This window comes from Macrotis lagotis, chromosome 5 (assembly GCF_037893015.1).
Source record: "Macrotis lagotis isolate mMagLag1 chromosome 5, bilby.v1.9.chrom.fasta, whole genome shotgun sequence".
Classification (NCBI taxonomy): domain Eukaryota; kingdom Metazoa; phylum Chordata; class Mammalia; order Peramelemorphia; family Peramelidae; genus Macrotis; species Macrotis lagotis.
The window spans coordinates 169,778,261-169,805,296 of NC_133662.1; the positions used below are offsets into that span (position 1 = coordinate 169,778,261).

General features: G+C 34.3%; 1 protein-coding gene across 1 annotated transcript in view; it reads left to right on the plus strand.

Moving 5' to 3' along the window:
- OPRM1 (opioid receptor mu 1) overlaps window positions 1-27,036 on the plus strand; it is a 62,623-nt gene that overhangs the window by 21,200 nt on the left and 14,387 nt on the right. Inside the window, exons 2-3 of the mRNA XM_074190283.1 lie at window positions 18,279-18,631; window positions 24,358-24,878. Of these exons, the coding sequence (XP_074046384.1) occupies window positions 18,279-18,631; window positions 24,358-24,878 (874 nt within the window). The remainder of the gene's footprint in view (window positions 1-18,278; window positions 18,632-24,357; window positions 24,879-27,036) is intronic.

Consider the following 27,036-nt stretch of genomic DNA (forward strand, 5'->3'; position numbering starts at 1 on the left):
AAAGTAAAACTTTGAGAAATTCAAATTTGTAAGACAGACATTGATGGAATGAAGAAAGAACTGATTAGTGAAAAGCTAATGAAAAGTAGATTCTATTTCAGAATATTCTAGAAGGGGAAATGAATCAAATGAATTTATAAATTAACACTTCTCAAAAAAGTTTGGCTGCAAATGAAAGTACTCAAAAAGAAAACAGTATGGAGAACTGTACTTTTATGTGGGATAAGAATAGAAAGAAGAGTAAATAAAAAAGCAAGATTAATAATGAAACTAAAATCAAGCAACTTAGTATAGGGCATAGCACTGGGAGGGAGGCTGGTGGGTGAAGGTTATGACAAGAGACATCAAATTAGTATGAATTTGAAAGGGAGATCAAATATAGAAGGATTATAATGATTGTCCTTCATTCTCAAAGAAGACTATGACATCAGGGAGGTGATGTCATGATGAACATGTGAATTCAATTTTTGCATTGGGATGCTGTGATAAGTAAACAATCTCACTTTCTCCTCCTGAGCCACCTGTGACCAGTGGCCAAATATGAATCAGGATGACTGGAGATGGCTCTGGGTGCTAGGCAAATCAGGCTTAAGTGACTTGCCCAGGGTCATACAGCTAGTAACAGTCAAATGTCTGAAGCTGGATTCCAACTCCTGTCCTTCTGATTCCAAGGCCAGTGTTCTATCCACTGCACCACCTAGCTGTACATATAGAAGGATTAGAGATATGAAAACAGGACAATTGTACAAACAATTGTAAGCTTAAATAGGAATAGATTGAAGTCCTTAATGAAATTAAAGGGGGTATGGAATGGATAAGAGCACATTTTAAACCCAAACACATTTTAAAAAATAAAACTACATACAGAATTTAGGTGTGTAATTAGAATAAAATTTTATTTTAAGTGAATTTAAAAAGCAAGATTACTATCATAATTTCAGATAAATCAATGATGAAAACTCACATTTAAAGAGTTGAACAAAGAAATTCCATAATTTCTAGAGATACCATATGCAATGAATATATATATATATATTTCATTACTAAAATATATATATATATATATGCACCAATTGGCACAGCACTTAAGTTTAAAAATAGTCCATTAAATTGAGAAAAAGCAAAATAAAAAGACTAATCTTTCAGAGTTGGATCAATCTAATAGAAAGTTAAATAATTTAAGAGAGTACAGTATTGGCGAAAATGATTTGAAAGACGTATGGAGTTTTCTTAAAGTGGATATTAAAGAAAACATATTTTCTTGTATTATAGGGGTCTTTAAAATTGCTATGTACCAGATCATAAACATGAATGTGTTTTATAAATAAGTATATCATTAATAATATTCATAAATAGATATAAAGTAGAAATATAAAATTCAAACTTCTCTGATCATAACTGAGTTCAGGTTTCAAGACTTTGCCAGCTGGTTAATTCCCAAGTATGAAAACTCCTTGTACAAAAGAAGAAACATACTACATCTTTTATTTAATAGGCAAAATCTAGGGAATTCAAAGTAAAATGATAAATTTAATTTAATAGGGAAATCTTAGAATCCTAGGCATACAAGGAGAAAGACACTTTCCCAGGCTCACACTACTAATTAGGATCAAAAACAAGATTTCTAAATGATTATTTAGAAACACCACTGAATTTGTTGTCAGAGGACTTGGATTCAAACTCTTGTTAAAGTCCTTATTAGCTGTTTAATCTCAGACAAGTCATTTTCCTTTCTGAGAGTCAGTTACTCAACTATTAAATGAGTGGATGAACTAAATGGTTTCTAAGGTCTCTTCCAGATATAAATCTAGTATAAATAGTATAATACTCTATCTCTCTCTCTCACTCCCTCTGTCACACACACACAAACATAATTTAAGACCCCATTAAAATTCTGCCTTCTACAAGAAGTCTTTTCCATTCCTTCTAAATCCTAGTGTTCCCTTTTCTTAATTATTTCCTATTTATCTTTCATATAACTTACTTTGTATAGATTTGTTTGCATGTTATCTCTCTCACTCAATTATAAAGTCTTTGAAGTTAGGAACATTCTTTTGCCTCTTTTTTGTACCCTCAGCACTGGTTGAGGTTGTCTGGCACATAATAGGTGCTTAATAAATGAGCAGTATTTGATTTTTTTAAAAAAAAAGTACAAGAAAGATAAGCAAAAGATATAGGCCTAGCACCTGTATCAACTGATAACATGATAAATATTGAATAAATTGAAGAAAGATGCATTAACATTAAAGATGGTGTTAACATGAAATCAATACAAAAGCTTGTAAAAAAAAGCTTGTAAAAAATATCTAAAGCAATTCTCAGAAGAAATTTTGTATTTCTGAAAAGCATATTTTAGCAAAATAAAAAAGATTAATGATATGAACATACAAATAAGATGTTAGAACATCAATTAAATGTTATTGTGAAATAAAGATAAAAGAAAACTATGTAAATAAGGGAGAAAGATTATACATTTAAAAGATCATAGAAATTATTTAAAATTAAAAGCAGTTTTTAATAAAAGTTTAATAAAATCAATAAGCCATTGGCAAACTTAAAGAGAGACCTATATTATTTTTGTTTTTGTAAGGCAATGGGGTTAAGTGACTTATTGAGTGTCTGATATCACATTTGAACTCAGGTACTCCTGACTCCAAGGCTGGTGCTCTATCCACTGTGCCACCTAGCTGTCCCAGGACAAGTTTATCTTCAACAAAGCAGTATATCGCACCCAAAGCCAAGTAAAGAGTTATGAAAACAATCTACAAGGACATATGGGTATAAATCTATTAAAATTTTCATTTAAATTTAACAAATTGAACATTGATTTTCAATGGTGGCAGTTCCAAATGCTATGTGTTACAATAGTTGTTATTCTGGCAAAAATCCCATCCTTCTGAGTTCAACTTTATTTCTAATTGAAATACATTATTGAAGTATGGTTCTAGGTATTTAGGGCTCAAGCTAATTTTCCAAATCACTTACTTCAGAGAAGTTCCCTTTGCCAAATCTAGTGTCTGAAAAATTTGCCTTACAGGATTAGGGAACAAGACCCTGAAACAGAAGAGGCACTAGATCACTATCTTAAACCATATTCCACAATATATTTCAAAAGGATATGTAACCTTAATACCAAATATCAATCCATAAAAAAATTAAATGAGAAGTAGATAATTTATCTTTCAAGACAAAAGGTAAAAAAAATTCTTAACCAAACAAGAGATTGAAATTAGATGCATGTTGATTACATGAAGTTATAAAAACTTCTTCAAAAAAATTAATGTATTAGAATAAGAAATGAATCAGTCATGTAACAAGATGGAGGACTAGACATTTTCTCTAATCCCCTCAACTGCTCAAACTTCTTCAAAAAAAGAAATTTTGCACCAAAAATAAAACAACTTCAACTTTTGCCAAGATCAAAATTCAAAAGAAGGTTAAAAATATGCAAAGCAAACCTAACAAACAAACAAATTTCAATTCACTGACCCTGAATTCTCTGAATTGTTGATGCTGGGCCTGAGCACTAAGGAACAGGGGGAGCTAGACAAAATATCAGAACAAGAAACTTGGAGGTTAGGGAGATAGGTGAGGGAGAAAGATTGTGCAGTATTTCACTAAGCCTGAGGTAGAACACAACATCCACCTGGGTTCAGTTCTGATCAGCCAAAAGTGATTTAGGGAAGAGACCTAGACTGATGAGCATGCCCAACATGAGAAGGCAGACAGTCTGAGATTGTCATGAAAACCACCATCAAAAGAGACAGAGTTAGAAAGTGATAAATATGAAATATTGAGGGGAGATAAACATTGAAATTAGCAAAGATCTCAACAAGAAGGAAACTTAAAGACCTTGACCATAATGAATAGATTAAGGAAATGAATAGAATAAGGAAAACATTAACACCAATAAAGAATGAATAGAATAGGGAAAACATTAACAACAGAGAAGGCTGCAAACTCCATCATACAATAGTGGTTAAATTTAACAATTCAATCCAAAAACAAGATCTGTAGGTAGCCCCCAAAAGAACTTCAAATAGAAATTAAAGGAAATTTAAATAACACAAGACTATTCTTCAACCACAAGAAAGTAAAGGGGGAGGAAAGGAATGTTTCCTTAGAACAATAGTGTTCAGGCTACAACTCTGGGGTGATCTACCCTGAAAATCTGAGCTTAAAAACTTAAATGAAAGAGGTGTTTTAAAACATCTTTTTTAGACAGAAAACCTGAGCTGAAAAGATTATTTGTTTTTCAAACAACTCCCAAAACAGAAATGCAGGATGAGTAAATAAAGGATGGAGTCAAGGGCAACAGTCATAGCAAAGACCAGGAAAAAAAAATCCTTTCTAAATTTACACAAGGGAACAGGGGTGAAGGTTAAGGTTCAGTGAAAGTAATAGTGAAGAGGAGGACTGAGCATTATGGACAGAACCTGGTGACACCTTGCCTATCTATGAATCATATTTTGTGAAAACGTCATTACAAAATGAAAGAGAACATGAAAAAGCGGAAACCAACTAGGGAGATGGAGGAGAATGTGTGGTTTGTGGGGGGGTCAATCAAGGGGATGTAGTGAGGGGGAAAGTGACCCTTGTGGTTCCAGAAAGTCCATAAGAGAATGGGTGAGGAAGGATTGAAAAAAAAGGGAGGAGCAAGCTTATTAGTATGTAAATGAACAGGGCACAGAACTAGAATACAATTATTTCCATTTATAAAAGAATTGTACATAAAACCATGCCTAAAATCTATTGTAAATTATTTGGTTACTTAAAACTCTAACAAGATTATATGACAGATTCAAGTTTTGATCATATTAGGAGTCTCCTTATTTAAAAAAAATAATAAATGTAAAATCACCTTGTACATAAATGTATTGTTTTAAATAAATTAACCTGTCTCCAAATATGAAGACATCATAATTGAGTTGACTCAATAGAAATTGTTTCACCATATGACTAAAGACTAGGGTTTTGAAGACTAATGAGGATTATTTGCTTCACCAAAATTACTGGTTTATTCATGAGTCATATTTTCTCTCTACAAGTGCTATTGAATTCTCCACAGGAAAAGCAAAATATCTTCCAAAATATAGCTGTGCCTGAAAATACTTAGAAAACATTCAACAAGCTGCTTTCCATTTCTTAGAAAAATTTCAGGTCAGCTTGATGGGTAAAATCAAAGGACTATGTAATTCATGGATGGAAAACAGCCATTATAAATACAATGTAAAGAAGTAGAAATCTACAGGAGTTAAGGCCATTAGCTTTAATTTTTCTCTGATTGGAATGTTGAGAACTAAGTGCCAAAGTATTTGGAAAGAAAGTGCTTGTTATTAGGTTTCAAAGCATAGCTGTCAGATCAGCTAATAGGATAGAAAAGGAAAATAACAAATATTAAAGGGGATGTGGGAAAACTGGAACTATTGGTAAAAAAAATCATGCATAAGGTTTGAGTAAACAATATCTCTACTAGGTCTGTATACAAGGGAGATAAAAAAACAGGACAAAAGGACCTATATGTACCAAAATATTTATAGCAACTCTTTTCTGAAGTCAAAGAATTGGAAATTGAGGGAATTGGGAAATGGCTGAATAAATTGTGCTATGTGATTAGGACAGAAAGCCGTTCTGCTACAAGAAAAGTTAAATGAGCTGGTGTGAAATGAAATGTACTGTGTACAAATTGACAGTAATATTGTATGATCAGCTGTGAATGACATAGCTATAGTAATACAGTGACTCAAGATAATGTTGAAGGATTTGATGAAAAATGCTATCCATCCCAGAGAAAGAAGTGGTGGTGTTTGAATTCAGAGTAAAGCATACTATTTTTACCTTATTTTTCTTAAGATTTTTGAGAGGGGCAGTCTGTTTTCTTTCACAACATGACTAATATAGAAATATTTTACATGACTTCATATGTATAATCTATATTGAATTGCTTTCCTTCACAACAGGGGTGGAGTGGGGGAGTTTTAAAAATGAAAGTTAAAAAATTATTTTTACATGTAACTGGGGAAAAATAAAATACTAAATAAAAAATCAAATAAAAACATAGAATAGGCATTAATGTTCATCAATAGACTTAAAAACAGGAGATAAATTGAAGATCTCTTAAATCTTCTTTTAAAATGAAGAGGAAACCATTTTCATGCTACCATATTACTTTCTAATTTAGAGACCTCTTAAATTGTCTTAAATATTATCAATACTATTAAAATACTACACCTATAAATAGGATATACAAATGTAAAAATGTAGAAGAAAACAAAATGTCTAGTCATCTACTTTTGTTGCCTTCAAGGCAACCAAATTTACAGGAGGTCAGTTCTACTTTTATCTAGCTAGGATCTCTCCTTCTCCAGAAGAACAGTAAAAAAATTCCATCAAATTCAGAAGTACCTGAAAAAAAAAAAAAGGTGGTGGGAAGGAGGAGAGCTTTTCCTGATTTATCAGTCTATTTATTTCCCACCCAGGCTATTTCCTGGATTTCACAATCACCAGAAACTCATCATTCTGCAATAGTTCTTAAATTAGTTCTTAAACTCATACCTCCCTAGTCAGGTCCCTGAGGTTCATCCCTCCTTCTGGTTGGAGAAGGTAGAGAATTTTCATCTAAGAGCTCTTCCTAGACCTTCTGATTAAGGACAGTCAGAGAATTTACCTCAACATTTTCCACTCAGATGATCACTTAGATGTTATGATCTCTAGAGACTCATTTTTCTGTAGGATCAAATCAATTCTATCATACCCATAGTCTCAGATCATTTCCCACTATGGCTGCAAGACTAGGTTTCCCCTCTTTTCAGCCTCTTTGCACTTATTGTCTTCTCCATTCATTTATTAACTCCTAGAGGGCAGGGACAATTTTAAATTTTATTTTATATCTGCAGCACTTAACCCAGTGACAGGCACATAACACATTTAATAAATATTCATTGACTGATTGATTCTAATATTGGGCTCTAAATTATTTGTAACTAGCAATAATTTTGATATGGTTCTCTCTATGCCTTGATGAGACTTTGGAATAGAAGTATGGTTAAATATTTATTTCTTGACTAGAGTTAATATATATAGTCCTTGTCTTCTAGGAACTTACAGTCTGTAGTGCAAAGTAATATGAATTTGTCAATATGTATGTTTGAAACAGAGACTAAGAGATAGACAATGAGAGTGATAGGAAGACAGACATCTGACTTCTTTTTTGTGCCTTCAAAAATAGTAGATGAATATCTATTTTAAGCCCATTGTTTGCAAAGTTAAATTTGCTTTTTAAATACAGCATTAAGATCGATTATTGCAGTATATTGAAGGATTGCTCTCTTATAGTATACATATTTCTTATATTTGAATACTATAAATAGGATAATTTAGGTTAAATCTCCCAAATATATACTTAAACTGAAATCTTTGCAAGTTCTGTTGAAAAGATCACTTAGAGTAAATATAAGCATAGGGTTTAAAATTTCACATCTCATAATATTGACATTTTAATATGAATTCAAGACTTTTGACTGCTTTGATAATCCACTTATTTGCACAAGAACTCATTAGAGACAAGTAATCCATCTAATTAAACAACCGATCATATTTATCAGTGCTGCCTATACAATTTTGTTCCTTCTTACAATGTGAGTTTTAAATAAAATTCTAGTTGAAGTGGGGATGTGCTACTAAGTTGTGATGGTAAGCAGGGTAGAACAATGTGTGGTGCATGCTCCCCTTCATCATAACTCCTGTCCTTGTACTGGTTCTCTTTCTTTTTTGGTGGATCTCCATCCATGTTATACTTAATAGTGAGGATACCCTAAGGCTCTTCTTTTCTCCCTCTATAATATTTCAGACCTTTGTCAACCAGATTCACAAATTTGGTATCAACTTCATAGAAGCATGCTGGTAAATTATTAATGAACAGATATTATGTGATATATATATATATCACCAATTTTTGTGTGAATATATGTGTATATGTATGTGTATTCACATACACACACGATGCATACATACATGTATACTCTATATTATATATAGTATTGCATAAATTCTATAGTATGTATATTATATATAGTATTGCATAAATTCTATAGTATGTATATGTAGTCTACAGTTAAGTGATGCAGAAAATATTAATAATGCAGAATAAACTTAAAAGTGTATGACTCATCTACAAATATGTTATGTATGCAAGGTATATATGTGTAATGTATCATATATATCTAGGATTTATATATGCATATATATCATGCACATATTTCTTTGCTTTATATAATATACATTATATGGCTTTATGACATATAATATTAAATATGCATTATCCAGTTTTAAGTTTTAATTTATCTTATTAATATTTTCTTTATCACTTAGGTGCAGGCAATCAACAAAATAGAGCAAGCCCTAATTTGTAGCTCTTACCAATTTCCAAGGGGTAAGAGCTTGCCTGAAAATTTAACAATTTGCTCTGATAGACCCTTGTATTTTTGTCTCTTTCCTGTTCCTCACCCCTAGATGTAATCAGTTGTGAAAACCTTTTAATTTCTCTTCTGTTCTTCCCATATTCCCTTCCCTTATCGCCATTCTTTTCCCCTTTTTTCCCCTCTTGCCCCCCTCCCCGATGACTACCATTAGACAAAAATACTGTGTATGTATTCTCTTCATATACTTTGTTTTTAGGTTTTTTGCAAGGCAATGGAGTTAAGTGGCTTGCCCAAGGCCACACAGCTAGGTAATTATTAAGTGTCTGAAATCAGATTTGAACTCAGGTACTTCTGACTCCTGGACCTATGCTCTATCCATTGTGCCACCTAGCTGCCCCTCATATGCTTTTATTTATTGTTCTCCACCACCAATTTTTGTCCTCCCCATCACAAATAACAAAGAAATATTTCAATCAGAAATCTGACTGGGACATTAACTTTTAAAAAATATTCAATGTTTCAGTGAAACAGTAGCTCAGCTTCATTGACAAAGTACATACTGTTCAGTTAGATATTTAAAAACCTCCACCATCTCATAATTTGATGTTACATTTTCCACAGACTCCAAGTTTCAGTCAAACTGGATGCAAAAGTGGAATAAATTCTCTATTTACTTCTACCTCATTGAATTCCTCTTCCTACACTTCTCAGCTCAGGAGCTGCCACTTATAAAAACTCTTTCCAAATCCTTCCCAGCCTCCCCACCCACCACCACCTTGTTAGTGCTCTCTCTGTCCTGAAAGTCTCTCTCTCTCTATTCAATTGTAAATATATTTTATAGTAGGCAGCTAGGTGCCACAGTGATTAGAGTACTGGGTTTAGAATTAGGAAGATTCATCTTCCTGAGTTCAAACTCTGACCTCAAACATTTAGTAACTGTGTGACCCTGGACAAGTCATTTAAACCTGTTTGCCTCTTTTTCCTTATCTGTAAAATGAACTGAAGGAAATAAACTGTTCTAATATCTTTGCCAGGAAAACTCCAAATGGAGTCATGAAGTATCTGAAATAATTGAACAACACCTATGTATGTATGTGTGTGTGTGTAGTTATATGAATACATATATATATTTGTTTACATATTTTATATTTGTTATTTTTTATATGTATACATATTGTTATGTGTGTAAATGAATATATCTGCCAAAAGGGACAGGGGAGTATGTCATTTTCTGAAGTCAAGGATCTTTCTTATTTTTGTTTATATATTCCTAGTGATTACCACAAAGCACTCTGCACATAGCTTCACCAAGCAATTTTGTTGAACTAAATGACCCAAAAAATCATTAAGCAGGATGCCCAAGCTAATATTGAACCATCCCATGATTTCATTTGGAAGTGAATCAAATGAATTATAATTCTGCTTCCCCACACATTAGTTGTATGAATCTAAGTGACTTAATCTATCACAGTCTCAATTTCCTCATCTGTAAAAATGGCAATAATAGAATTTTCTGTGTCGCAGAAGGATAACACAGAGGATATGGACCTGGAATCAGAAAGATTTGACTTCCAATCTAGCCTCAGATACTTAGTAGCTCTGTGACTTTGGGAAAGTCACTTAATTTCTCTCAGTCTCAGTTTCTTTGTCAATAAAATGGAGATAATATTAGCACTGAGCTCCCATAATGATTGTGACAATCAAATAAGATATTTGTAATGCACTTTGAAAATCTTAAAGCACTATTGAAATGTGAGCTACTATAAGGATCAATTAAAATGTGATAGTATAAGTAAAACACTATGAAAACTTTAAAACATGTTAATGTTATTAATTTCTGTCTTACATAATTAAACATCCTATGTTAACTATGAAATAGTAATATTTTGCTAGGTATCCACTTCACTGAAAGCAGGAATATGCTGGAGTCTTCTCAAACAGGTTCAAGAGAGCTAATTATTAAACTTTCAGGGTACATATTACCATCTTAGAAATTAGCAGCAAATGCTATAAATTTTTTTTGGTGGGTTGTCTAGATTTAAGAAAATGATAGGGAAAATGTTAATGACACAGGTTAAACTTAATATTTTCAGTCCACCCCCCCAAAAAAAGAACCAATTATTAAACATTTACTAGAATACCACTCATTGGATGTCTTTAAGTCTTTAACTAAATGGAAGACTATTTAGGTGCATTGTAGTAAGGATTCATTTTCCAATATTTGTCAAAATAGATGACCACAAGAAGCTTTCTATTCTGCCATGGAAGATAACATATATATATATATATATATATATATATATATATATATATATATATATATATATATGTATATATATGCATATATGTGCGTGTGTGTATGTGTATACATACACATATCCATGTATAAAATAAATGCAAAATGTAAAGCACTAGAGAAACAAAAATAAAATAGATGCTCACAAGAAGCTTTCTATTCTTCCATGGAAGATAACATATGTGTGTATATACATACGCATATATACATGTATAAAATAAATGCAAAATATTCTGATGAGAAACAACCCCAAACTAATACCCATTACACCCTTTCACTATTTCAAAGATAACTTTTTGTAGAACAGCCTATTTTTGACAGATATCCATGGTTTTTAGACTAGAAAATGACAGGGTATCTAGAGGCTTATTTGACCATTCTTCCCCTCTACATATTCTTACAATTTTGGGTAACACATCATTATTGCATTAAATTAGATCTGCCCTACAAATCCTGGACATTAAGCAAGAATTCTCTAGGCCAGGCAAATAGTATAGTGGATAAAGTGGTGGCCCTGAAGTAAGGAAGATTCATCTTCCTGAGTTCAAATCTGGTCTCAGACTCATTAGCTGTATGACTTTGATCAAGTCACTTTTACTTCTCTGTGATGCAGTGTGACTTTGAGCAAGTCTCTTTACCTCTCTATGAGTCAGTTACCCAATCTGTAAAATGAAAAGGAAATGTCAAACTGTTCTAATATCTTTCCCCCAAAAAAATCTCAAATGGGATCACAGAGTCTGAAACAACTGTACAGAGATTCTTGGAACTGTGAAGTCATTACTTTCCTCCATTTTAAAGCAGAGACATGTTTTGTTTTGTTTTATTCTTTCTGAGAGCTGAATTCTACAGAAAATATGAGGCAGACATGAGTGGCATATGGTACCGAACAAATAATTTTGCACCCACACACATAGTAAATGCTTAGTGAGTTCACAAAAAAAAACAATAATTATAGGGAATAGCAGCAAAACATCCTTAGTTAGACTGTCCTGGCTTGACAACTGCACAGAAAATAAAGTGGGTCCAAAGTGGATCAGGTGTCCCATTGTACTTTGCATTCATTTCTACATTTACAGTGAACTCCAAACCTAGGGGAAAAGGCTATTTAAAGAACTTGCTCCAAATGATCAGCTGGTTTCAAAAATAGTTTTTTCCCTCATTTCCAAAATTTTCAGAAGTTCATCCTTAGTCAGAAGTCATTTTTAGTTTCTGAAGTCAGAAAGAGTTCACGGTCAATTCAAAGGCAGACTTCAAAAGAAGCTTTTGAAAAAAATATCTTGAATAGACCTTTTCCCCCTTTACATTAAAAAGGCAAAAGAAAGATCACTGAATCTGGATTTAATCTGGTTTTTGAGTTAATGAATCTGGGCTCCTTTGCTTCCTTCTTGTGTGGCCTTGAAAAAAAACCCACTTTTCCTCAGCTTGTTTCTTTGAAAAATAAGGAGGTTGCACTCTATGAGATTCCTATTATCTCAAAGTTAATGTTTCTGTGATTTTAAGGTCCTCACTCATCCATGGACAATAGGTTTGATGTATAAAATAGTAATGGTAATTCTCATAGTTAGTCAACAAGATTTTATTAAGAGTTTACTATTGGGGTGGCTAGGTGGCGCAGTGGATAAGGCACCAACCCTGGAGTCAGGAGTACCTGGGTTCAAATCCAGTCTCAGACAATAATTACCTAGCTGTGTGGCCTTGGGCAAGCCACTTAACCCCATCTGCCTTGCAAAAACCTAAAAAAAAAAAGAGTTTACTATGGTGCTAGCTCTGAAAGAGATCAAATTTTAATTGGAAAGACAACAAAAAATAATGCTAATACTAAATCCATATAAGAAGACTGGAAAAGTAGAAAGGAACAGATTATGAAAGGTTTTCATTGCCAAACAAGAGTTTATATTTTTATCATATAAGGTAATACAGAGTTACTACAGTTTATGTAATAGGTTGACATAGTCAATCTTGCCCTTTGGGAAAATCTCTTTACTGCTGAATTGAAGAAAGATTAGAAATGGAAGTGATTTGAGTCAGACTACTTACAAGGCTGTTGTAATAGCCTAAGTGAAAGGTGATGATGGCTAATACTTAATCAAGAAGTCAATAAATATTTTTCAACATCAATTGGGTAGCGGTGTCCTAGGTGTTGAAGATATGATGGTATGAATAGTTGCTGCTCCCAAGGTGCTTACATTCAATTGGTGGAAACAATAGGACCATATAAGTATATACATAATAATAAAAAGGTCTGCATATATATATGAGATACTGTGAAAATAACAATGACATAACTTAGCAACAAATTGGATATGTGAGGTGAGTACTATTGAGTCATGAAGGATGATGATAAAGTTGTAAACCTGGGTAACTGGGAGAATGGAGGTAATTATATAGTTATAGAAAAGTTGGGAAGAAAATGGAGTTTTGAGTAAAAGAGGCTAAGTTCTGTTTTTGAGTTGGAGAAGCCTATGAGAAATCCACTTTGAAGTATATAAAAAGCATTAGTGATATGGGACTGGGAGCTAAGGAAAAAGCTTAGGGAAGGATTTATAGATTTAAGAATCAATCATCTGCACTGAGATGAGTTAAACCACAGAATCTGATGAAGTCATCAATTAATATAATATAAAATTTTTTTAAAAAGAGACTCAGCAGTGTGACTTTGGGCAAGTCACTTAACCCTACTGCCTTGTAAAAACTAAAAAAAAAATCAAATACAAAAGCTTAGGAGGTCAAAGGTCCCTATCAATTCAAAGTCTATGATCCCAGAGTCTGTGATAACACCCAGGTTAATAGACATGATCTGAATGAAGATCAAAATAAGGAAAGTAAGAAGAGAAAAGACAGATAGGAAGAAAACTAGAAGAGAATAGTGTCCCAAACAATTAAGAAAAGGAGAGCATCCATTAGAAGGTGACCAATAGTGCCAAAGTCTGCAATGAGGTCAAGAAGGATGAGGTAATTAAATGATCACTACTAATTTTGGAGAGAGGAGTTTCAGTTGAATGATGCAGTATGTCCTCAGAAGTGGCACCATGTATAGAACTCTGGACCTGGAGTCAGGAAGACCTGACTTCAAATCAAAACTCATATACATACTAGCTCTATGGCTCTGGGCAAGTCACTAAATCTTTATTTGCCTCAGTTTCTTCAACTATAAAATGGAATAAATAACAGTATCTACCTCTCAGGGATGTGAGAATAGAATGAAATAATACTGGAAAGTGATTTGCAAACCTTAAAGCACAATATGAATGCTAGATATTATTAATATTATTGTGAAGCACCATTAAATGAACATTATTATTTTCACTACAATTTGAGGAATAGGTGTTTGACCTGTAGTCTAATTGCTATAAGAAATTCTCAGTAAGGAAATTCTCTCTATCAATGAGGGTTGACACATTCTGAAATTTATAATCGTAGAGCATTGAGATGTTAAATTACTCAGATTTACACAGTCTATGTGACCTTGAAACAAGGTCTTCCTGGCTTCCAAGCTCACCCTTTATCTATTTAACATTATCATCATCTTTATTATTATTATGGCAAGAACCAATTGGATCATTTACAATCAAACATGTGCATTTAGGGGCAGCCTTTCACATCCATTTGTTGATTAACTATCAGTCAGTGTCTATCATCTGACACAGTCCCCAAAATTCTGACCATTGAATTCACGCTTTGAACTGAAGAACTTCATTAAAAATCAAAATAATTAACTGAGAGAACTAACTGATAATTCCACGGATACATTAGTATGAATTAGTCTATCAGTTTACCTAGCCAGTCACCTAACAAGCCCCTTAAAAGGGTGGAAAACAGACTAGCTAAGTCTTGAAGGAAATAATGAGGGTGAGGAGAAAAAAGGATTACAAACCATTGCCTAAGAGAGAACTTTGGAAGGTTCAGTGATGGATAGCCCTGAAAGTCTAGAGTACAACATGAAGTCAAGTCTTTACCACAAAACAATTTTGCATAAGATTAGCCTTAGATTATTTATGGCCACATATTCCTAGGATGCAGATCCAGATTGGGGTCCAACACTTAACCCAGGGCCTGGCACATATGAAGTGCTTAATAAGTACTTATTAATAGAGTGATTGATTGATTAGAAGTCCACATCCATGACTTTTTAAGTCTGCCAGTAATGACTCAAAATTGTGAATTATTTGCATAATGAAAAATAAGGAAACTCATGGAGATGCTATGACTACAGGGACAAACTTCCTTTAAAACTTGAGAATAGCAGAAATTATCTGTCAATTTCTAATCCTCCATCTGGAACTTGGCCATTAACAAATATAACATTGATCTGGGTATTTTACTCAAATCACAAAAGCAACCAGGGGTTCCCACTTTTCACTATCAGACCTCTTTTTTGATCTAGTTCTTTCCTTCTCTCAAATCTCCATTAATTGTTCTACATCGTTGGTTCCTACTTGACCTGCCTTAATGGACTCTCACTCCTGTTCAAGCATTTCACAATATGAACACATAATTCCATTGTGAAAAAAGTTCATACAACTATGACAGATCTGAAATAATTTTAAAAGTTTTGTTCTGATCAGCTACAGTTTTATGATATTTGGGGATTTGCAAAGTGCTTTTCAAATATTATTTCATTTGATTCTCACAACAATCCTGGGAGGTTGGTGCTATTATTGTTCTCATTTTTAAGATGAGGAAATTGAGGGCCTAATTGACTTTCACAGACATATAGTTAGTAAACTACGAAATATAGTTAATGAGGATTTGAACTCAGGTCTTTATTATTCCAAGTTCATTGTTATATCCACTTTGTCACCCAGCTTCTTATGAGACTGGGGAAGGAGAAGCTGAGGTACGCACCCTACCCTCCAAAGGTTTGCTTAATAAGCCACAAGGAATTAAAAGGACTGAATCTCTGGAGCATGACTGATTATAATTCAGCTATACAGACAAAGACCAGTGATTCAATTTGTGAGTAATTGGGAGGGGGAAAAAAAACCTTGAGTCACTTCTGAAAAGAGCTGTTTAGTTTTAAATGAAGAAAAAAAAATTAAATGATGCCTTAGTTATTTTTTTAATGCCAATTGGGATCGTTTCAGTAGATAAATGTGCAATTTTCTTTGTGTGACACATAGGACAGAGAACCTAATTTTGTTCAACTACATCTCAGTGAAGGAGAAAATGATTTAAAAAAAATTAAATAACCATACAGCAAGAAGCATTGAATTCCAAGATAAGAGACTAGGCTAAGATGTGTTATGATGAGTCACCAAGCTGACAGTGAAGGAGTTGATATTTAACATAAAACACTCTATTATAGATAACGATAAGGTTTAAAATGTAGATTCTTCTTGGTAGAAAAGTGACTAATATAGCAGGGAAGTCTGTAGACCAGCCAAGTCTGTAATGAATGGCAATCTATCAATAGTGTTCTTTTTCTCTTCCACTCAGCAACATCATTTAAGCCTGGTTCTGATCAAGGCCAGTGATATCAAAGTTTAAAGTCACACAATTCCTTTTTAAATTAAAAAAACTTCAAAATTGTGTGCCTTTGTTATTTTTTAAATCTCATAGAAATAAAAATCCTCTAGCTTTTTTTTCCTTTTTGAAAGATTAATTTCTAGGGGCATCTAGGTGGCGCAGTGGATAGAGCACCAGTCTTGAGAAGTCAGGAGTACCTGAGTTCAAATGTGACCTCAGACACTTAATAATTACCTAGCCATGTGGCCTTGGGAAAGCCACTTAACTCCATTGCCTTGAGGAAAAAAATATATAAAAAAAATTAAAAAAGAAAGATTAATTTCCAAAATATTTACCTGAATTAAAGATTAAATTTTGGTCTTGGGTCAAGAAGTTCTGGGTTCTTATCCCCATTCAGAAATATATTGGCTGTATAAACTTAAGAAGAATCTTTAATCTCTATGTGCTTCAGGTAATTCAGTTGAATATATCTATTAAGTCAAAAAAGATTGGAATGGGGTAAATTCAAACACCTAGGAAATCACAGGATCTTTTCATTTTCTAAGTAGTGGCATATAGAGTAGATCATTGGGCATAGAGTCAGGAAGATTCCAATTCAAATATTGCCTCAAACACTTTTCAGCTGTATGACATCATTCAGTAACCTCTCTGAGCCTCAATTTTATCATCTCTACAAGCACCTTCCTCAGAGGGTTGTGATGATCAAATGAGTACTTTGCAAACCTTGAAGTGTCATATGAATAATAACTACTATTATTTTACAATGACTTTCCTTTTCTTTATATTTTATTTGTTTTCAATTATATACAATAGTAGTTTCTACCTATCATTTTTTATAAGGTTTTGAATTTTACAATTTTTCCTTCACCCTCTCTTCCCTCCCCCTCCCCCCCACAGAAGGCAATCTAATAAGCTTTACATTATTTCCACGCTATGCTTTGATCAAAATTAAATGTGTTGAGAGAAAAAAATATCCTTGAGGAAGAAATAAAATGTTAGAGATAGCAAAATTATATGGTACATAAGACAACTTTTTCTTTTACAATGACTTTCTAAACAAGGTAATACAAATATTTGCTTCATGGATTCACTATTTCTGTCATAAAGTCAATGCAGTACAAGTTTTGGGTTTTTTTTCCAAATTTTATTTATTTAAGGCAATGAAATTAAATGACTTACCCAAGATCACACATCTAGGCAATTTTTAAGTGTCTGAGGCTGGATTTGAACTCAGTTCCTCCTGAGTCCAGGGCTGGTGGTCTATCCACTATACCACCTAGCTGCCCTGCAATACAAGTTTTTCAATATTACACTACCAGCAAAGGTTTTTGGAAGATTCCTGACAATTAGAACAAAATGCTAAGAGAGGAAATTGTTACAAAAAATTCAGTTAACCTATGCTAATGATATTCAGTTAACTTCATTTAATCTTTACAGGTAATCTCTGAGAGATTATAATCCATGACGTTTTCATCTAAAATTTTATTTAATGTAAAGATCACATATACATTTCAAATGTTATATAAGAAAATTATATTTACTAGACTATGTCTGTGAAATAGAAATTTTACACACACACACAAAAACACACACACACACACACAAGCATACATTGGAGCAAAACATTGATCCTTTCTAAACCTCAGTTTATTCAATCTAAAACTAAAAACATTAGATTACACTATCCTCTATTGTCCTCTTTCAATCTAAGATTCTTGAATGTATCAATCTATGAAAATGTAGTCATAACAATAATATTTACACAGTGTTTTAAAGCTTAAATACTTTTTAATATTTTCTTTTATTTTCATAACAATCCTGGTGAATATTTTTATTATTATTATTATTATTATTATTATTATTATTATCACCTCCATTTTAAGATGAGGAAACTGAGTCAGGCAGAGGTTAACCTCAGGTCACATAGTAAAGAGACCAAGACCAGATTCAAACTTAAATATACTTGATTTGAAAAACTGATGCTTTAGCTACTAAACTCCTGCAAGATTCAATCTTTGCACTTCCATGAAACTAGAATTTTAGCTAAATTAATTTTGGTTATTTCACTGAATCTATGACCTCTCTTCATTTTTCAGATACACCAAGATGAAGACAGCCACCAACATCTACATTTTCAATCTAGCCCTGGCAGATGCTCTAGCAACCAGCACACTGCCCTTCCAAAGTGTCAACTACTTGATGGGCACCTGGCCCTTTGGCACCATCCTCTGTAAGATTGTAATCTCCATAGACTACTATAACATGTTCACCAGCATCTTTACTCTCTGCACCATGAGTGTTGATCGCTACATTGCTGTGTGCCACCCAGTCAAGGCCCTGGATTTCCGTACACCCCGTAATGCCAAAATTGTCAACGTCTGCAATTGGATACTTTCCTCGGCCATAGGTTTGCCAGTCATGTTCATGGCAACCACAAAATACAGACAAGGTTAGTAGCAGTTTGGAGGGTGGAGGTATAGTACAAAATGTGGGTAGAGTTGATAAAAGCAGAATTTAGAGGTGACAATATGATTTGATCAGTGTTTGATTTTGTGTAGAAGAGAGGGCAGTTCTGAATTTAGGAAAACAGATTTAATTTCTGCCTAGATACAGGCTAACTTTGTGACCATAAGAAGATCATTTAACCTTTCAGTGTCCTAGACAACTCCCTAATTTACAGATTAATAAGCGACTTGTATTGACAGAAGACATTTTCACATCAGGAGTTTCCTATGTCTATAAAATCAAAGATCTAGTTCAAAGACATCTGTAGAAAGAAATTGTAACCTTGTCAATGATGGGTCTTCCCTACTATGGGTTGTAATTGAACCATGTTTTTTTTATCCTGAATAATTATTGTCCATGTCCTCCTATAAACCCACCCAGGAGATCCAACCACCGTGCTGGTGGCCTTTTCAATTTTGTGATCTCATATAGATGCTAATGAAGCACATGAACTATCAGAATAAGATACTATGGGAAATTTTTACTTCTTGGTTGGCAAGAGTCCAAAAAGAATTTGGGAGAGGCAGCTAAGTGATATAGTAGATAGAGCACCAACCTTGGAGTCAGGAGGACCTGAGTTCAAATTCAGCCTCTAATATTCAGTAATTACCTGGCTGGGTGACCTGGGGCAAGTTAGTTAACCCCATTGCCTTGCCAAAAAATAAAAAGAATTCAGGAGAAAAAAATGTTCTTTAATTTTTTAATTCATTGATATATAAAAAGATAAATGTCCTATCTTCATTCCTGAGGATAAATAGGAAATGAACAAGAGAGGGAGGCATGAGAGGGGATGGAAAATATTTTAAAAGGAGATCAAGAGGGGATGGAAAAGTCTCCATGTAGTTTATGGGATTTAAGTAGGGGCTTAAAGTAAACCAGGTAAACCAGTAGGTGGAGATGAAGAGAGAAAAATTCCTTGCATGGGAACAGAGAAAATGCCCAGAGACAAAAGATAAAGTTTGTTGTTTGTGGAACTGTAAGAAGGAGAAGGCCAATGTCACTAGATCAAAAAGTACATGGAAGAAAGTATGGCATAAGTATACTGGAAAGATAGGAAGGATATTGGTTAAGAAGAGGCTTAAATTCCAAAGAGAGAAATTCATATTTGATTCTGGAGAAGATAGGGAACTAGAGTTCATTGAGTAGAGAGGTGACATGTTAAAACTGTGCTTTAGGAAAAATACTGAATGGCTGAATGGAGGATAAATTACAGTGGGAATAGATGAGCAGGTTGACCCATTAGCAGGCTATTGCCTACATCTGGTGAAGAGGGCCTGAACCAGAGTGGTAGCAGTGTCAGAGGAGAGAAGTTAGCAATTTGATATATGAAGTGAAATCAACAAACATTAGCAAAAGATTTGCTATGGGGAGAATGAAAAGTAAAAGACAGGAGTTGAGGATGACTCCTAGGTTGTGAACTTATGGGACAGGGAGGGAGGGCAGTGTTGCCCTCTACAGTAAGAGGAATTTGAGGGATAAGATTTAGAGAGAAAAATCATGAGTTCAGAGGCCAGTAGAATGATTGGAGCAGTATAGGTAGATTGAAGAACTGTCAGCATTGAGGTGGCATTTAGAGCCAGTGAAGGTGACAAGCTCACCAAGTTAAGTTGTATAAAGTGAGAAGAAAGGAAAGTCAAGGATAGCATTCTGTGAGATACCTACAGTTAGAAGCTGTGATTTAGACAAGGATATAGCAAAGGAGACTTGGAAGGAGTGATCAGATAGGAAAAAAACAGAAGAGAGTGGTATCTCAAAAATCTAGAAGAGAATATCAAGGAGGAAAAGGAGTTCAACAGTATCAGAGGCTACAGAAAGATTTAGAAGAATAAAGACTGAGAAAAGGCCACCAGATTTAACAATTATAAGATTATTGGTAACTTTGGAAAGGAGTTTTGATGGAATGAATAAACTAAAAGCCAGGTCAAAAAAGAGTAAGACAAGAGAAAGTGGAGACATCCATTGTAGATAGCTTTTTCAATGAGTTTAGCACAAAGGATAGAAGAGATATAGGATAATAGTAAGGTGGAAGGATCAAGTGAGATTTCTTGCCTATCAAAAAGGCAAGGATGGCAGAGACATGGACATGTTTATAGACAGTAGGGAATGAGCCAGTAAACAGAAAGGTTGAAAATAAGTTAAAAAATAGGAACAACAAAAGGAGAACTCTGTTGGAAGATACCAGGTGGAATGGGATCAAAAGCAGGGAGAGGTGTTAGCCTTAAGGAGTAAGCATGTGAGTCAGGAAAGGGTGAAGGAGGAGATGGTGGTAGAAAAGATATGGATAAAATGAAATGGTGAATAAGGGATAAAAGGAAGACCATGACAAATGATCTCTAGTATTTTTGTTTTGTTTGTTTACATTTTTGTAAAATATGAGACAGACATCTCAGCTAAGAATGTGAGGAAGGGGGAAAGAGCCAAGTGAGGGAGAAAGGATGGAAAGATTTAGAAGAGATGCTGTGGAGTATGGGATGGTGATTTATATGACAAGTTTTGAAAGGATTACTTAACAACAATGAGAACTCAGTAGAGGTCTAGTAACATAAATTTGTAGTGGATTCAGTCAGAACAATTACATGATTTTCTCTACTTTCATTCATCAACTTGTGTATAAGAACAAAGGTAGTAATGGTGAAAGTGATCCAAAGCTGAGGCTTGTTATATTATGACTAGTAAAAAGTGAATTGTTTCAAAAACAGGGTTCAGATGATGAAAATAAGAGACAGGGTTAGTGTAAGTGAGGGTCTGGGAATGAACCAAGCATTAAGAGATCGGTGGTCATGGTGCGGACAAGGATTATGGTTTTTGAAGGAAAGGAAAAGAGAGAGAGAGAGAGGGAGAAGTGAAGAGCTGTAAGAATATGTCAAATAAGGGGATTTCAGAATTTTCAAATGTTAAAATGGTACATTTGTGGGTGATGAAAAAATTAATAGCATGACCATCTTTGTGTGTGACCATGGGTGGAATAGTTGATTGTTGTTCTTTGGTCCTGTAAGAGGACCAAAATGATATCGCTATGTTAGGGTCTTACAGTAGGTCTGACAGTGATCAGAATAATAGAAATTCGGGATGCTTTATCACAGAGCAGGCACAAATAGTCCATTTGAAAACCTGGGAAGTATTCTCTAAATTTGCACATCTCAAATTTCATTTGAGCAATTTCAATTCTACTTTGCTCAGAGAACACAATACCCTCTCCAATGAGGGCATGCCATGCTAGGAAATCCTGTGGTAGGGTCCCTCATGTTGCACAGTCAATCCCAAAGTTCTTAAGAGAGACCTTCAGAGTGTCCTCATTTCACTTATATGATGCCCTTTTGTGTAAGTTGTGCATAAAATAATGTGTTTTGGGCAAGTATATGTTTGACATTCAAACAACATGGCCAAACCATTGGAGTTACCCACTCTGCAGAAGAATTTAAATGCTTGACAATTTAATTCAAGAAAAGACTTCAATGTCTGGTATCATCATACCAGGCGATCTTGAGAATCTTCCTAAGACAATTTAAGTAGAAATGACTCAGTTTCTTGGCATGACATTGGCAGGCTGTCCAGTTTTCACAGGCTTACAAAAATGAGGTCAGCACAATGACTGGTAGTCACATTGATTACTGATAGGTTCCATGAATCTAGAGAGATGGGCTAAACACTTCTATAGTGTTCTCAATAGATTACCATCAATCAATATCAAAGTTATTGACTGTTTACCTCAGATTGAAGTCAATCCTTCCTTACCTGATGTTCCAAGTGAAGAAGAGGTTTTAAATGCCACTAGGCTCCTTTCATGTGGCAAAGCACCTGATGGGGGGAGGGTCCATTGCTCATACAAAAGCTGAATGAAATTTTCCAGATTATATGACATGAAGAGGTTTTCCCTCAGGAATCCAAAGATGCCTCCATTATCCATCTCCATCAAAGTAAAGGGAATAGATAGCACTGTGACACAGGGGTGTTTCTCTCTTAGTCACTGTTGGCAAGATCCTTGCTAGTATCCTCCTTAATAGACTGATCCTTCACCTGGGGAATATGGTCATCTACCTAAAAATCAGTATGGATTCAGAAAGAGCCAAGGCATAGTCAATATGGTGTTTACTGCTCAAACTCAAAGAAAAATGCCAAGAGCAGAACAAACATCTGTATACATTTGCAAATCTGATTAAGGCCTTTGATACCATCAGTCTTGAGGGCTTATGGAAAATTATGTGAAAATTTGATTGCCTTGGAAAAGTTCATCAGTATTGTACATCAATTTCATGAGGGCATGTTTGCCATCTAGATAATGGTCTAGATAGTGGATGGTGCTCTCCCAATTTCCCAGTCACCAATGGAGTGAAGCAAGACTTGTACCCATGCTTTTTAGCATGATGTTTTCAGCCATTTTGTCAAACATCTTCAATGAGGATGAAGATGGCATCAAGGTCAGCAACTGTGCTGTTGATAAATTCTTCAATTTGGAAAAAGTTTCAAGCCAAGACCAAAGTAGGAGTGTTGATTCATGATCTTATGTTTGCAGAAGGTTGTGCACTCAATGCAGCTTCTGAAGCTGAGATGCAACAAATTATGAATCAATTTTCCACTGCTTATACTAATTTTGTCCTAACAGCACCAAGAAAACAAGTGCTCTGTCAGCTAGCACTATACTATCCATATGTGGAATCATTGGTTACAGCAAATTGAGAAGTTTTGATTGTTGTGAATAAATTCACTTACTTTGACAGTGTACTTTCCAGGAAAGTACACATTGATAATGAGGTCAACCCACATGCATTGCCAGAGGTAGCTCAATATTTGAGAAGGTTTGAGGAAAAGTGTGGAAAAGAAAATGGGGTTGGGGTGGGGGGAGTAATATGCCATAAGAGCAGGCTGAGGAATTAAGGTATTAGGCTGTTTCAGAGAGAGTGATTATGTATATGGAAGTCCCCTAAATTCCCTAAGAGTCAGGAGGCAGAGAGACATAGTGAGCTAAAAAAGGAGAAAGGAAGAGGAATGGTCTGAAAATCTGAACATAACAGCTACCAGGAGTTTGACTGATTTTGATTTGCAAGAGAAAACAAGGCTCCTAGTATGATGGCTAGAACCAGGGATACTGAAAATTTTTTAATAACTGGCATTCAGGGGGAGGGAGAAGGAGAAGAGGGGAAATAGGACATGTCACATGTCTAAGTTTAACTTATACTACTAAGTTTTTTTATCACTTTCTTGATTCTAAACAATTATTCAAGCTCTGATTTTGTAGTATTTCACTATTTTCAAGACATAAATGTTCACATTGAAATTTTAGTAGTTATTTCATGAGAGTGTTAAGAACTGGGTTCAGTATACTCCTGGCTAGAGCTAGTGGCAAAATCATAGGAGGATACAGAAAAGACTTACACAGACTTGAGAGGCATGGATGAGTTGAGAGTTAAATTACTGAATGGAATACCCATGTCACTGAGATCACTAAGAACCCTTGGAATACCTAAGAAAAATCATAACATTGACAGTTCAAATCAAATCATCCCTTCAGAAATATGCAGATAAGCAAGCCACTTCATTTTGGTATATAGACATAACTTTAATTTTTTGTTCAAGGGTCCTTAGCAAGAAATAGCTGTGACCACAATAAAAACCAACAAAGAAATTCGGCAATGCCATTGCTTATTCTTCTATATCATTCTTGTGTTCTAGGTTCCATTGATTGTACACTCACATTTTCCCATCCAACTTGGTACTGGGAAAATCTGCTGAAGATCTGTGTTTTCATCTTTGCGTTCATCATGCCTGTCCTCATCATCACCGTGTGTTATGGGTTGATGATCTTGCGCCTCAAGAGTGTCCGCATGCTATCTGGCTCCAAAGAGAAGGACAGAAACCTAAGAAGGATAACCAGAATGGTGTTGGTGGTAGTGGCAGTGTTCATAGTTTGCTGGACCCCGATTCACATCTATGTCATCATCAAAGCCTTGGTCACCATCCCTGAAACTACTTTCCAAACTGTCTCCTGGCACTTCTGCATTGCTCTAGGGTATACAAATAGCTGCCTTAATCCAGTCCTTTATGCATTCCTGGATGAAAACTTCAAGAGATGCTTCCGAGAGTTCTGCATCCCCACTTCTTCAACCATTGAGCAGCAAAATTCAACTCGAATTCGCCAAAACACTCGAGACCACCCCTCCACTGCCAACACTGTGGATAGGACCAACCATCAGGTACGAGTGGTGTTGAGATGGCATGGAAATTTCATAATTTACTACTGAATTCCAATTATAAAATTTCAGATGGGAATCTGAAGTGTGAGTGTGATAGAGGAAAATGGTTTTCTGTGTGTGTGTGTGTGTGTGTGTAAAATAAAAAGTAAATTAAGAGACCTCTTAGTATCTGGAACAATTATTTTTTCCTCAGTATAAGTTTTTTTTTTAATCTATAGCATCCTCATACCATTAGCATAGCTAAGAGAGTAATTTCAGTGTAGGTTCTCTTTCCAAATATCTAATATTAAAATGAGAATATATACATACATATATATATATATATATATATATATATATATATATATATATATATTTGTGATGTTTTGAAAGAGTTTTGGATTCAAAGTTTTAAAAAAAAAAACACCCTGGTCTAGACTAGGTTTAAATTAGGCCATTTCATCACACTGGCATTCACTTTCCTTATATATTAAAAGAGAGACTAAGTGACCTTTAAGTTTTCTTCCAGCTCTGAAATCCTATGAATATATGTCTTCTTTTCTCAGAATTTTATGAATTTTTGTTCTTGTTGCTGGTCATTGTCATTTTCAGCTAACCTCCATAATGTCCTTTAAGCCTGTGGGATTAAAGTGAGAAAGTATCATCTCCTTAATAACTATATCCAGTAAAAATTGAAGAATCATAGGAATAGGATGCTGCTGTTGTCAAAGCCACATTGAACCTATGAATTTTCTATAGAGGTAGTGATTTCACTTGATCTTAATGGCATTAACCAGTTCTCAGAGTAATAGAAGAACTTCTGTTACCAAGGAAATCTGTAGAATAGACTACTACCCTGCAAAAATGAATGAAAAGAAAAGTATAGGGTATGTGTGTGTGTGTGTTCATATATGCATTTAATATTATTTTTTTCAACTTCTATTTCAAAAATTAAAGGATGGAGGGGTGGTAGAGGTGGTCTGTTTCTAAGATGTTCCTATTGGACTTTCGTATTCTTTTTTAAAAGAAACAATAAATGATTTTATTAACTATATTTTGAATAATGAAACAACATATCAAAATCTTTGAGAGGCAGTCAAAGTCATTTTTGAACAGGTTTTTTTCTTTATTATTTAATTTTATTGTATATGTTTTCCAATTGCATGTAAAGACAATTTTCAGCATTCATGAATTTTTTCAATTTTATGAGTTCCTCATTTTTCTTCCATCTTCCCTCCTCTCCCTCTTCCCCATCTTTCATATTCTTTTACCAACCCCTTCAACCTAGTTTCTTTTCCTTGACTCTCTTCTTTTCCAGCTTTCACTGAACCATTCAAAGTATGTTCAGTGTTTTAAGAAAAGGAAAGTTTGAATGGATCTTCCAAAATCCAGAAATCACTGGTATGGGATATATGACCTTATTTATAAAAACACAAACAAAACACATGCCTATATACATATATATATATATATGTATATATACATATGTCACTACTTAATAATATATATGTAGATATAGCATACAAATAAATGTAGTTTTTTCATCACATTTATATATGTAACCGTTTATGACATATATATATATATATAACCATTTCATTATAATTGGTTTCTTTTTTAATCCTATATAATTTATTTTATACATTTAAAAACATAACTCTTAAGCCAACCACAGGTTTCTTCATAATGCCAAAGGAGTGCATCACACACACACACACACACACACACACATACAGTTAAGAACCCTTACAGTAAAGAGAAATGATAGAATGCAATTTATATGATTAGGCAGTTAAGTAATGCTTTGGATAAAACTTGGAATCTAGACAAATTTGAGTTCAAATCTCCACTCTGACATTTACTAGCTGTTGTAACCTGGCATAAGCCACTTGATCACTACCTGACTTGGTTTCCCCATCAGTAAAGTGGGGATAATTATAACATCTTCCAGGACTGTTGTGAGGATTATTGAGATGATAATTGTTAAGTGGTTTGCAGATCTTAAGGTGCTATAAAAAATGCTTGCTACTACAATTAAGTTGAATTATTTTATTCCATTTAAGTGTCATGATAATTGCATATTCCAAGTATCAGAGTACTTCATGTTTGGATCTTTCCCTTCCCTCCTGGCAAAAGTTCTGCCTCTATGGATAGTGAGCTCTTTGGAGGAGTGGAGTGC